General features: G+C 40.0%; 1 protein-coding gene and 1 long non-coding RNA gene across 3 annotated transcripts in view; one reads left to right on the forward strand and one right to left on the reverse strand.

Annotated features, from left to right (window-relative positions):
- Positions 1 to 197: 197 nt before the first annotated feature.
- Positions 198 to 12,496, reverse strand: part of LOC309691292 — a 107,647-nt gene continuing 95,348 nt past the window's right edge. The window contains exons 3-4 of the long non-coding RNA XR_014271942.1: positions 5,504 to 5,568; positions 198 to 5,193 (exon numbers count right to left, since the gene is read on the reverse strand). This is a non-coding gene — a long non-coding RNA (uncharacterized lncRNA). The remainder of the gene's footprint in view (positions 5,194 to 5,503; positions 5,569 to 12,496) is intronic.
- Positions 8,552 to 12,496, forward strand: part of dachd (dachshund d) — a 92,447-nt gene continuing 88,502 nt past the window's right edge. For both annotated transcript variants that reach the window (XM_082508914.1, XM_082508915.1), the window contains exon 1: positions 8,552 to 9,715. In XM_082508914.1, the coding sequence (XP_082365040.1) occupies positions 9,159 to 9,715 (557 nt within the window). In that variant the 5' untranslated portion in view covers positions 8,552 to 9,158. The remainder of the gene's footprint in view (positions 9,716 to 12,496) is intronic.

The following is a 12,496-nucleotide window of genomic DNA, read 5'->3' on the forward strand; positions in this document are numbered from 1 at the left end:
ACAAAATACATTCTAATTATTATATCGCACACTGTAGAAGCACTGACCTACTGTGAAGCAAACACGTGGACAAAGAAGCACACTTACTGCTACAAATTGCCGATTATTTCCATGACTGATGGCTGTTGATGCTGCTGGACTGGCAAGCAGCTTCTATTTGGCTTGGCCTGCTCAGTGTAAGATGTATTGGTGTTCATGTTAATGACACAATGATTCAGTGTGAATACCGCCCTTAACTTATTGGGCATTAGCCAAACATGATTCCATTAAAAATGGTTTCTTCTCTATTACTACAAATGTTCAGCTGTGTAGTTTTAGCTTTATGAAGCTGTGGGAAATTAGGTAATTTTACACAAACCTAACCAAACCTCATCTTGCATTACACACAAAATAAGTGTAAGTTATATAATGTTTCCTCTCAAACTGCCTGCAGTTGTCTGTTACTTAAAAGACAATTGTATAATTTAACGTTTCTGTCCTATTGTTCATACTTTAAACATTGCACTGATAAGCTGGTTAGTATTTAATATACACTGCTTCATACTAGGACGTTACGCTGTAAGTTTGGAAAAATTACATATTAAATATAATATGTTTAATAAATCTTGGCCTGTATAAGAAGACTCTTCTGCACACTGAGGAGCACACTTCAAAGTTTGACAGTTTCTTAATGTAAGATACAACTTAAAGTGCTGTAATTTAATAAATAATGAGTGTTTGCTTTGATGCAACTGCACACAACAGCTTCAACATGACATTAGTAATAGTTTTAATCTCAGTTAATGCACAGCATTCATACATTTATAGTCCGTCTCTTATATAAGTTTCTGCTCAACTGCTCATTACAGCAAATATCTGTTCTTATAAACATGGTTAATAGGATTTGCTGAAGTTCAGTCAATGTATCTGAATGGGGAAGAAAGGTAATGTAAGTGACTCTGAGTGTGGCGCGGTTGTTGGTGTGCAAGAAGCAGGTTGAATATTTCCAAAAACTGATGATCGCCTGGAATTTTCGTGTATGATCATCTCAGTGCGTGGTCCGAAAGAGAAGAAGGAAAAACACGCAGTCAGTGCTGGTTCTTTGGATAGAAACTCTTTGATGACAGCAGAGGTCAAAGAAGAATGGGTAGACGGCTTAGAGCTGATAGAAAGGCAACAATAAAAAGGTATGCAGAGAGGCTTCTCTGAATGCACAACACGTCAAAGCTTGAAGCAGATGGGCCACAGCAGCACAAGACCACACTGTGTGCCACTAATGTCAGCTAAGAAAAGGTAAATGAGGCTATGGTGGGCATGGTTTCAGCAAAATTGAATTAGACCGGACTGTAAAAGTGTTGCTGGTCTGATGAGCTGCACTTTCTCTGTGGAGCCATTCCACCTTGTACCATCAATTCAGGTTGGTGGTGATGTAATAGTTTGTTTGTTTTTTGGCACACTTTGAGCCTGTTAGTACCAACCGAGCATCAATTATTTGCCACAGCCTGTCTGAGAACTGTTCCTGACCATGTCGAGCCCTTTGTGACCACAATGTGCCCATCGTCTGATGGTTATTTTCAGCAGCTGAGTCACGAGGGTCATTCATGTCATACTGTGTTCTTCAACATGACAATGAGTTCACTGTACTTAAATGGCCTCATTAGATCTCAATCTAGCAGAGCACCTTTGGGATTTGGTGGAACAGGAGAATCACATCACGAAGGTGCCGCCCACAAATCTGCAGCAGGAATGTTTCTGGGACTGTTTTTGAATCTATGCCACAAAGAATTAAGGAAGTTCTGGAGGTAGAAGTGGGATCCAAACCTGCAATAGTAAGCTATAAGGATTAGCCAATGAGGGTAAGCTTCTCCATGTATATCAAGTAAAGAAGAAGTAGCAGGAAAGTGGGGAGAATCAGTACAAAACAGAGCAACAAAGGGTCACGTGAAACAGGTGTTTAAATGCTTAAATGGCATATCTGTATAATGATAATATATGTAATGTCATTCTCTTTTTTTTCCACTATATGAACATTCCTCCTCCGGTTTGCTTTGGTGTCTCCCTTAATGTATTCCCGCTTAGCTGATTCCCTGATTCCTGATTCCAAAGGACATTGCATCTCATTTCTTGTCACTTGTCTCCTAAATTCCTAAAGGTACAATTAGCATTTTGTTTGACGAAATGTTGAAAGGTTCATAGATTGATATTTGCAAAAATGTAGCGGGGTGTTTTTTTCCAAATGCAAATTATGACATTTATTAACGTTTATTACGGATGCTCTGTTTATGGATTGTAAAACTCTGCATAGATTTAATGGGAATAAAGTAAAATTACAACGTTTAAATACAATCAGTGTGGCAAACCAGCAAGTGTGTAATTTAGTGTTGTGTGGCAATGAAATGTTTTACGGGCCTTGATTTATGTCCTGTGCATGGCATTTCTAATGAGAGAGACTAACATTGCAGTACGCCTGTGTTCCAGGAAACTACATTTACAGCAGATCTTTTTTCTCAAGAGTGTTTTTCCCCTGTGAAATAATGTCAGCACTTTCCCACCTTCAAAGTCCTTTTGTTTCCAGATCTATTAACAATTCTAATTGTACAGGAACACTTGTTAAGTAAGGCTGGTAAATAAAGCAGGAAACGCATTATTTCCTTTTAGTGCAGATTAAAGGTACAGCTATGCTGGGTTGAAGCACATTAATGAGGTTTTAAATAAAAATGCTGGCAGGGAATTTACACCGCTGACTGGTTTAACTGCAGTAAGCAGTTGATTTTCCTTGATGTTAAAGGGGAACATTATTTTACCCACTAATGAAAAATACATCTTTCCACTTTCCTATCTGTTAATTAACATGTTTGCGTTAAGGGAATTTCAAAAAGGGATACAATTGCTTTCGATCTGATTAAAGTAAGTGATACATAATAGAGAGGTTGTTTTCCTTGGGTCCTTCTGTTAATTGAATAGCTTTGTATGACTTGGAATGTTTTTCCTAGTCACAACAATTTGCTGGGACCTAGCTGCTCGGGATGCCCCTATCTTAATTACGGATCGCTTTCCAAATGTGGTTCAATTTCCTCAGCAGGACAGTTTCTGTTAACTGCTATTTTTAAGGCCAATAACAACGTCAAAGCTAGGGATGATTAAAGCAATTAAAGTTTCCCTTTGTTTTCCAAGCGCAGCGAGATAGGCCTGCCTGTTTGTACAACATTTATTAAACATTTACTAAATGGAATTGAATCTGTCATCGATGAAGTTTTCCGGGACAATTACCTTTTAGCATGGCAAACACTGTTTCACTCAGCTAACGTCTCTCAGCTTATGGCTGTGATTAGCCATTTGATTTCATCAAGCCAAACTAAAAATCCTCCAGCAGGAAGAGAGCGAGAGAGCGCGGGGTTTAAATATAATTTTACCATCGGAATTTCTCAATTAGCATACCACATTTTCTCCATTAGATAAACTGCCTTTAGAGAGCTGGCTGGTTTAATCTGTTTAATGTCCGTGTAAACTATAATCTCCTGATTCTAAAACGAAATCCCTTAAGGACATAATTCGCATACACTCTTCATAAGGCAGTTTTTGAAAGACATGATCGAGTGCGGCTTTTAAAGGGGGATTGAACGGCATGGGTTGTTATGCCTATCATGCTTTTCTTTTTCTCAGGCACACAGATTGTTCAAGTTGTAGTTTCATTTGCACGAATTTGGCTAATCGTTAGTTATTGTGCTTATACAAGCTTGTCCTTGCTCGATTCTCACTTACACACTGTATAGCTTCATGTGAGATTGTTCCAAGAGCGTAACGGTTTAGGTTATTCCTCAGCCGTCAGCTGAGTAACTCTTCTAGTATTGTGTAGTCTGGAGTCAGATGTTGCATTAAGTCACTTCTTGGCATTTCCTGCTCTGTGAAAGACAATTTGGAAGGGATACCTCAGTATGACTGCGGTGCAAACTGTAACCTCAGATTGAATTAAAGTGCAGGCATGTACACCACTGCCAACCACAGTGACGTAGAGCATGTAGATATAGAAATCAGAATTTGTTGTTATCCCGCTGAATGATGAGCAGAGAGAAATCTGAGTGTTTACATGCATATCATTGCTTTCCATCATACACTGCAGGCTGTATGAATTAGGGCCCGCAAACACAGCCTCATTCTCCTTGCATCACGCCAAGAGTCACTCCATTGATTACCCTTCTCCGCTCCCAGGAAATGGCTCATGCATCTCGTGTACATTATAACAAATGTTCTCTTTGCATTACAATTGAATTGTGATTGTTATGTTCAATCAATGGGGAAAGGTCACGGGATCGCTCCTGCCAGCGCTTTAATGGAGAAGTCGATGAGGATTCATTTTAATCACTGCGACTGTGGCAGAATGAGCACAACACTGAGAGACTGTCAATGGGCCGGTAATTACCGCTGTTTATACAGGTTTCTGCTTTAGCAATTTAGATATCCACAAATCTCTCTGTTTCTTGCACCCCAGTTATATTGGAAGCTGCGTGGCATCAAATGAAGCACTAGAGGATGTGGGCCGTGACTACTCTAATTGTGGTACTATTGGTGGGGCTGGTGCTTTGAAAATGAATTGAGCTCCATTTGCTCCTTTGAGCAGTTACATTACCAGAAAGCTGTTATTGCGCGAAGGAGCATTTCTATTAGCTCGGCTGAGTCCAAACAATTGGGTGAAGAGGTCGAAGACCGCGCATCTACAATACCCAAACTCTCAGCGCACGTCTGTCAAGGTTAAGTGTACACACAGCTTCTTGCACCGAATTACTTTGTTTCATATTGGCAGTGTTGTTGAAGAAAATTGCTGCAGGATAAAGAGACGAATTCAGTTCACCAAATCCTGGCCGATTGTGACGTTTTATCTTTCTTTTATGACTTTCAGAACTTTTCCGTTTATTTCTTTTATATTTCACCACTTTGGTTAACAATACTGACTTTACCTTCGCTTTATAATTCAATTCAATTCAATTTTATTTATATAGCGCCAAATCACAACAAAAGTCGCCTCAAGGCGCTTCATAGATACAGAGAAAAACCCAACAATCATATGACCCCCTATGAGCAAGCACTTTGGCGACAGTGGGAAGGAAAAACTCCCTTTTAACAGGAAGAAACCTCCGGCAGAACCAGGCTCAGGGAGGGGCGGCCATCTGCTGCGACCGGTTGGGGTGAGAGAAGGAAGACGGGATAAAGGACATGCTGTGGAAGAGAGACAGAGGTTAATAACAGATATGATTCAATGCAGAGAGGTCTATTAACACATAGTGATTGAGAAAGGTGACTGGAAAGGAAAAACTCAATGCATCATGGCTTTATACATAAAAGAGAGGTCAAAATAAAATTCTGTAAGGAAATCGTGAAAAAAAGTTTAAAGAGTTTCTATGTCTGATATCTGAACGAGAGCAAAAAAGTTTCAATTTGCTCTCATATAAAACAGACAAAAAGTAACAAATGCACAGATGAGAGGAGCTGAGAAAGAGTTGTGCGTGAAAAATGTAGTAAGTAATACCTCATTTGCACTCCACTGACTGGTTAATGAATGAGCCATTGTAGGTCAAAGGATCATATTTTGCTCTGTAAATGAAAAGTAAGGGCTTCTGAACAAACACTCTCTGATAACTCAACAACTCGACAGCAGGTGTGAAAGTCCACTCTTTCTACATGGAAAGACACTGATGCAGACTGTGCCGAAAATTATCACTCATCCTCCACCATCAGAAAGTGCTCTCTGACATCCCCCCGTTCACCCCAAGTGGCATGTTTGTGTTGGCCGATGTCTATGGATAGATGGGGTCAAGGCAGTATAACCTTGGAGAAAACAAATATTCATGATCAATAAGAGCTTTATTCCAAGCATCTAAATGATTCTTATGTCTGAAGCTGCTTTTCCTCTTCTTATTTGCCCATGTGGAAAAGCACTTTGAAGATTTATGCAGACTGGGTAAAAGGACAGTTTAAAAGACTACACAGTATCACTGCTTTCAAATGTCATGTAATCATAGGTTAGGGGAGAGTGCTGGGCACAGAGAGCTAAGTGATGTTACAGATAATGAATTGCCTCTGAAATATAATACATCGTAAGTATGATTCTTTGTTCCCAGCTCTGTACACCAACTCTGTACAATTAAAGTTATTTATCTTTCTCGTTTTTTTTAAGTTCATCAATTATATTGTGATACACTTAATGTCCATAAGAGGATGATGTATGATTGGTCTAATTATTTCTTATTCACCATGCTTTCTAAAGCATATCAATTTTGTTAATACCATGTAATTAAAACACGTCAGCGCGCTACAAGTTGCTGGCTGTATTAATGACTATGAAAATTATTTTAATTAAATAGCCAATTATAGAAAAATCCTAACCATGAGAATTGACATTTAAATGAATTCAATTTAAATTGCTTTTCAACATTGTTTTATCAAAGCTTTATGGGGTGAATAAATTATTACATCAAACAATATACTGTGTCATTGATCATACACAAGTCCTGTCCCATATCCATACATTTTCAAACACTTTCCTGATGCCATTCATCATACGGGGGGGTGATTACATTTTGACATAGTCATTTGTTTACCGCAATCTCATCCACATGTTCTCTACTTCTGTGTACTTTTAGGAAAACTGTGTTAACTGTTTATGTTACTTAGTTAACCAAATATTAGGCCACAGAGAACTCCTTTCATGGGGCTAATTTGAAAGTGTTTCTCCAAGCTCCCAATACTTAGGTCACCAACGCCTGAGGAAAAAGTCGAGACACTTCTTTTTTTTTTTTTTCGAGACACAAGTAAACTTTCTAAAAACCATTTCTCAGCTTCTGAGAAATGGTTTCCTTTGAGATTGTGTTAAAATACATGATTTCACATCAGGTAAGGATTTCACTTTTCACCACTTCACGGATATGTTTTTGTGCTATGTGGCTGTTTTCGTAACTGGATACAGACACATCCAGTCTGTTTAAAGGGCCTTTGTATCTAAAACATCATACACATCCGGTGGTGCCTTTTAATACCTATTAGACCACTCAAGCTCATATAGTTTCCCTATTTTTTTCTGCATACTCTTAATGAAAGTCATTTTTCAGACATTACAAGCGCCATGATTTGCAGTTAACCCATGCAAGCAAGAGAAATAGTGGGCAAACTGTTGTGACATTCATTGTATATAATGAAATCTTAATATGGTGCATATTTAAGTGAAAGGTTAGCAACATAAAGGGCAAATGGATTGCCTGGCAATGAATTTTAAGCAGCTATTGATTTTACACTACAAGCTACCTCTTCCCTGAATGATAATTTTGAAATGGCACACTGCTTATCTTAAAGCTGATCTAACAGGACACAAGAAATACACAAAATATTAAGGCAAATGCAGACAGATAAGCAACAATCTTTAAGATGTGCAATACATAATAAGTGCTGATGTGCTCACCAGAATGAAACTAACTGAAATCCAACTAATGGGAAATACATTTGTCTCAAAAAGTTTGCGCAAACAAAATAATAAAGCCGTGACATATATGTATAGTATACTTTATATAATTTATCTTACAACCAGTTTGATATTTAGAAATCTCGGGTAGTTGGGAAATGGATTACAAAGAATTTTATAGTGATGTACGCAGTATCCAAATGTCCCAGGAAATCAATAATGGCCTGCCATCTTTTAAATAAAATAACGTCTGATTTAAAATAATCCGTACATGATTTAGTGCCCTGCATAAACTGATTGATTTGTTAGGAAAGGCAGGAAGTCAGGTTTTCCACCTCATGATGTACCTTAGTGGTTGGAAATAAATGTGCAGTTAAGTGTATATGAGCTGCAGCAAGACACTTGCACATGGACTTGACCCTGCACATTTCTGCAGTGCTGTTATTTTCCTCCTCTCTCTTATCTTTCTTTCCTGCACTTCCTGGAGTTTATGGCTTTGTGTTCTTACCAGGTTAACTTCAATAGTTCAGTTCTAAAATATTATAATATTGTTTAATATTTTAAATCTTTCATTTCTGAGGTTTTACCTTTAAGTGCATGAACTTTTTAACCCCTAACCTACATGACATTTTTTTTTAATATTCACCTGACTCCTGTGAAAAGTATCATGGGGTTTGAGATGGACAGTACATAAAACTGAGTGGATGCACTTAAAGTGAAAGATGATATAACGCTGTTGGAAATCAGTCTTTACTGTCTGACTTCAATTTGCAAAATTACCAGAAAATATGCTACCTTTATGTAATCTATACATTAACTTTTTAACCCCTAACTCACATGACAGGGTTTATATATATATATATATATATATATATATATATATATATATATATATATATATATATATATATATATGAAAGCTTTATATGCAATTAACTGCACATATTTCTTACAAAAAAATATTTCACAAGACAAAAAGTTACAGCCACTTTGGATGTGCACATAAAAAGACCAAACATCCTTCCTCACAGATGGAGTCGGCTGAACAGTGATTCATATTGGCGTGCATTCTTGGTAAATATGACAAAAATTACCAAAAATAACGTGCGAATTAAAAGGGTTTTTTTAAGCATTTGAGGGTGTTTTTTTTAATAAAAAAAATTTGTTTTAGTATTTGCACGAAAATGAAAGCAAAAGTTAAAAAAAAACATTACCCCAATCTTGATCGCCATAGGTGAAGTGAGCTTTGCATTAATGTTGGCAAAAAGGGATTTAAAAACTATTTGTTTTAAACATACGCTTTTCTTTACAACTTATGATCCAGCATAAACGTATTTACTTTGGGCAATGAAATCATTTAACAGACGTGAAACGTGCGAGCAGTGGCCGGAGCCCAGTTATCTGCTCTTCAAAGGCTCCCACTGTCCCCTAGCTCCTCCCTCTCTGTACCGTGTGACAACAACAACTCATCCACAGAGCGGAGCTGCACTTTTCAGCTCATTTTCCTCCTGTCATTCCTCCTCCTATCTTTGATCATTGTCCCGCCGCTCGCCCCCCTCCCCAAAAGAAAAAACCCTCACTCAGCACGCCTTTTTTTCGGTAGCTCTTTTTACTTTCCAACTTATCTGAGGAGCTAAACTCTCGTGGATTCTTTCATTTAGGGGTATCTCGGCAGGCTGGGTTTTCTACTTTGAACTTCGGCTACTCTCTTCCCCTCTTGTAGGTGACCATGGCCGTACCGGCTGCTCTGATCCCACCAAACCCTCTGGTCCCACCGCCTCCAATCTCGACTCCTTCCGCGACGACGTCCCCGCCGTCGACAACTTCATCACCATCTCCATCCCTGGCCCCCCCATCGGGACCCGGACAGAACCTGTTCAGATCAGAGCTCCTCGCAACCAGCAGCCCGGGCATCCCGACCCCAACCGCGGCTCTCCCCCCGAGCAAACCCGTGTACTCGACCCCGTCGCCTGTTGAAAACATACCGCAAAACAACGAGTGCAAGATGGTCGAGTTGCGCGGTGCCAAAGTCGCCTCTTTCACCGTGGACGGCTGCGAGCTCATCTGCCTTCCTCAGGCTTTCGACCTGTTCCTGAAGCACCTGGTCGGCGGACTGCATACGGTCTACACCAAGCTGAAGCGGCTCGAGATCACGCCGGTGGTGTGCAATGTGGAGCAGGTCCGCATCCTCAGAGGGCTCGGCGCCATCCAGCCCGGCGTGAACCGCTGTAAACTCATCTCCAGAAAAGATTTCGAGACCCTGTACAACGACTGCACCAATGCGAGGTTAGTGGCGAGCTCTGTTGTGGATTTTCCTTTTTCTTTTTGGGGGGTTTAAATGTCCGCACACACGGCCGTGCGTAAAGGCGCAGGAGGTAGTAAGGGGGAGACATTTTGCCTTTGCAAAACAAGCGGTCAGAGTCGTACGATTGTCTTAGCCGAATTTAATAATTGATTCCTACACGGAGTGTGTGAAAATGCGCGCGTGTGTGTGTCAAACTCCATCCCAAACACCGAGGCTGGTGTGTTTGGGCAGGAAGAGACCGGCGCACTTCACCAGTGGTAAAGAGAGAGGGGAAAAGTTAAGTGAAAGTTTTTTAACACGTGCAAGGCAAAGCTGTGCCGTGATGGATAGCCTGTCTCCCTCTGAACAAATGAATCGATAATGTAGGCTACACCCTGGTTGAGTTTCACAGTGCTGTTGAATAAACTTTCGCTATACAGCTGCCACCACAAAGATACAACTACAAATAAGAGCCTTTTCTTTTTTTTTAAAACTCCAATTTCTGTTTAATTTTAGACAGCTTTTAGCTCAATTTTATTTTTTTAATGACTGAAATAAAACTAGGCTATGCCTCATTATTTGTCCTTGCCACAGGGGGTAGCATGATTTCAATTAGAACTTGAGTTTTCAGACAGTAAACAAGAAGGAACCAGAGTATTAAAAAAAAAAATAAAAGGGCCAGCTTTTTTCTTGTATGATTTTTTTTCATCCCCCTTTAGTATTGATGACATTTCTCAGGGAGGTTACAGTGCACTAATGGAGGAGCTTTCTTTTCTTTTTGCACACTGTAAGTGCTAAGGATAATTCATGAGAGCACTCAGTTATCTGTCTTAATTAAACATACTTGATTTCACTAAATCAAATGAGGCAAAGGACTATGAGTGTTTAAATAAATACATTAAACCATTTTGACCCATTCAGTTATTTTTGGAGTTTTTTAAAAAAATATCTTAAAATCAGTGTGATTTAAAGCGAAGATCAATATTTGATTAAAAGCCTTTAAAAAATATTATTGTCCTGTTGCTCCTAGCTTTGATGTATCGCTCAGTCTCACAGGATGGTTCAGCCTGGTCAAATTTACCATCTTACCTGTCAGTATGATTGATTCCATATTGATCTCCTGGCTCTAGAAATGAGCTGGAAATGCAAATATGATGGAAAGGCTCACATCAGATGGGGAGGGGAGGAGGGGTAGCAATAAACACTTTTGAGTCTCAGTTTTTAAAGCATGCATCCTCTTTTTTTCCCCTATTTTTTGTCCCCTCCAGAAAAAACCCCAACCGTGTGAGGTCGAACTTAATTCAGAGTTTCGGATGCAGCGTGCAAATATTCACACAGACGCGTACACACAAGTTGCTGCGCAAGCATGTTTTTTCTTCTTCTTCTTCTTCTTCTTTATTGCCAGTTTGTGTCATTAAGAAATCCACGAGTGTTAACATGTAGTATATTTGAAGCCTCAAAGTGTTGCTGTAACTAAAAAAGTACATGTGGGCAAAAAAACAGCAGAAAAACAAACAAACGAAAGAAAAAAAATAAATCAAATAGCACGCACCGCACAGGGAGGAAGTCTGAGAGTGATGTTATTACAGTGACGAGGCTGCTTGTCGTGCACTTCAGATGTTTAAATTTATGTTACAGCATTGTGTTGCAGTCTATGCTATCAGTAAACACCCCCCTTTTATTCTCCCGTATAAATATGCTGCAGTCTTATGTTTCCATCCCACTTGCAGTCGTCTCAAAAATCTCACCTGTGCACTTTGGCGCTTAAGCTTCATTTACATAAAGCGTCAAGAGAGCAGAGCCCCCCCCCCAATACACACACACACACTCCAGACACGCACACACACTCCGCAGAGAGAAGCATACAGTGCGGTGATCCTCCTCTCAAGCCTGGCGTGGGGCTTCAGGTGACAAAGTACGTGGTTGAACTCTCCGGGTTGTCAATGGGGGGATGGCCAGCGATGGGGTTAAAGGATAATGCAGTGCCTCGCGTCGCTTTAATGACGCTAAAGTGCTGGGCTATTACAGGCACATGGACAGGACTGTAATTGTCTCTGAAAGCAGCCAGGTTCTCCCTGTGCTGGGCTGAAATCAATCACTCAGACCCGGCCTGCCTGCCTGCCTGCCCCATTTGGAGAATTACATCATGGAAGAGCGAGGCATCCGCTGGATAAAAGGCTTCTGTTACTTAGAAAGAGTTTGATTTTATTTGCGGGGATGTGTGCTTTGCTCTCCTTGTCGTTGAATAGCTAGTGACAAAATGATCGGCCCGAGTCACGGGGACGCGGGTTGCCCCGTAGGTGAGAACAGGTCCCCTCTCCGAAGTATTTGCTCTCGTTTTATTTCTTTATTTGCTGTTTGTGCTCTCTCCAGATAAAAAGACGAGTTCACCGGTTAACCCGCTCAGGTTACACAACAACAGCCCGCTGCCCGAGATAGTTTAGCTTTTCATCTCTCCCCATTACCACGATGTCACTACTCTTTTTATACAGTGGCAGAGTGATAACAATGAAGTGAATAATACTCCTATACAATGGGCCCTACTTTTTCACATGCTGTTTTTCCCCCCTCCCACAGTCTATTGTGCTAAAACAACACTCGTCTCATTTTGTACACAGTGTGAATGTGAATAGCATCACAGAGCACCACTGCATCCCGCTGTTTTAGTTTTGATGTGGACACAAACAAGCTCCAACCAAATTGTTCCCCACCATGCTTACTTTAGCACAACTCAAAAAAAAATAAAAATAAAAGCAGAGCTGTTCACAAAGGCCGTGTTGGAT

The sequence above is a fragment of the Aulonocara stuartgranti genome (assembly GCF_965226115.1).
Source record: "Aulonocara stuartgranti genome assembly, chromosome: 16".
Taxonomy (NCBI): domain Eukaryota; kingdom Metazoa; phylum Chordata; class Actinopteri; order Cichliformes; family Cichlidae; genus Aulonocara; species Aulonocara stuartgranti.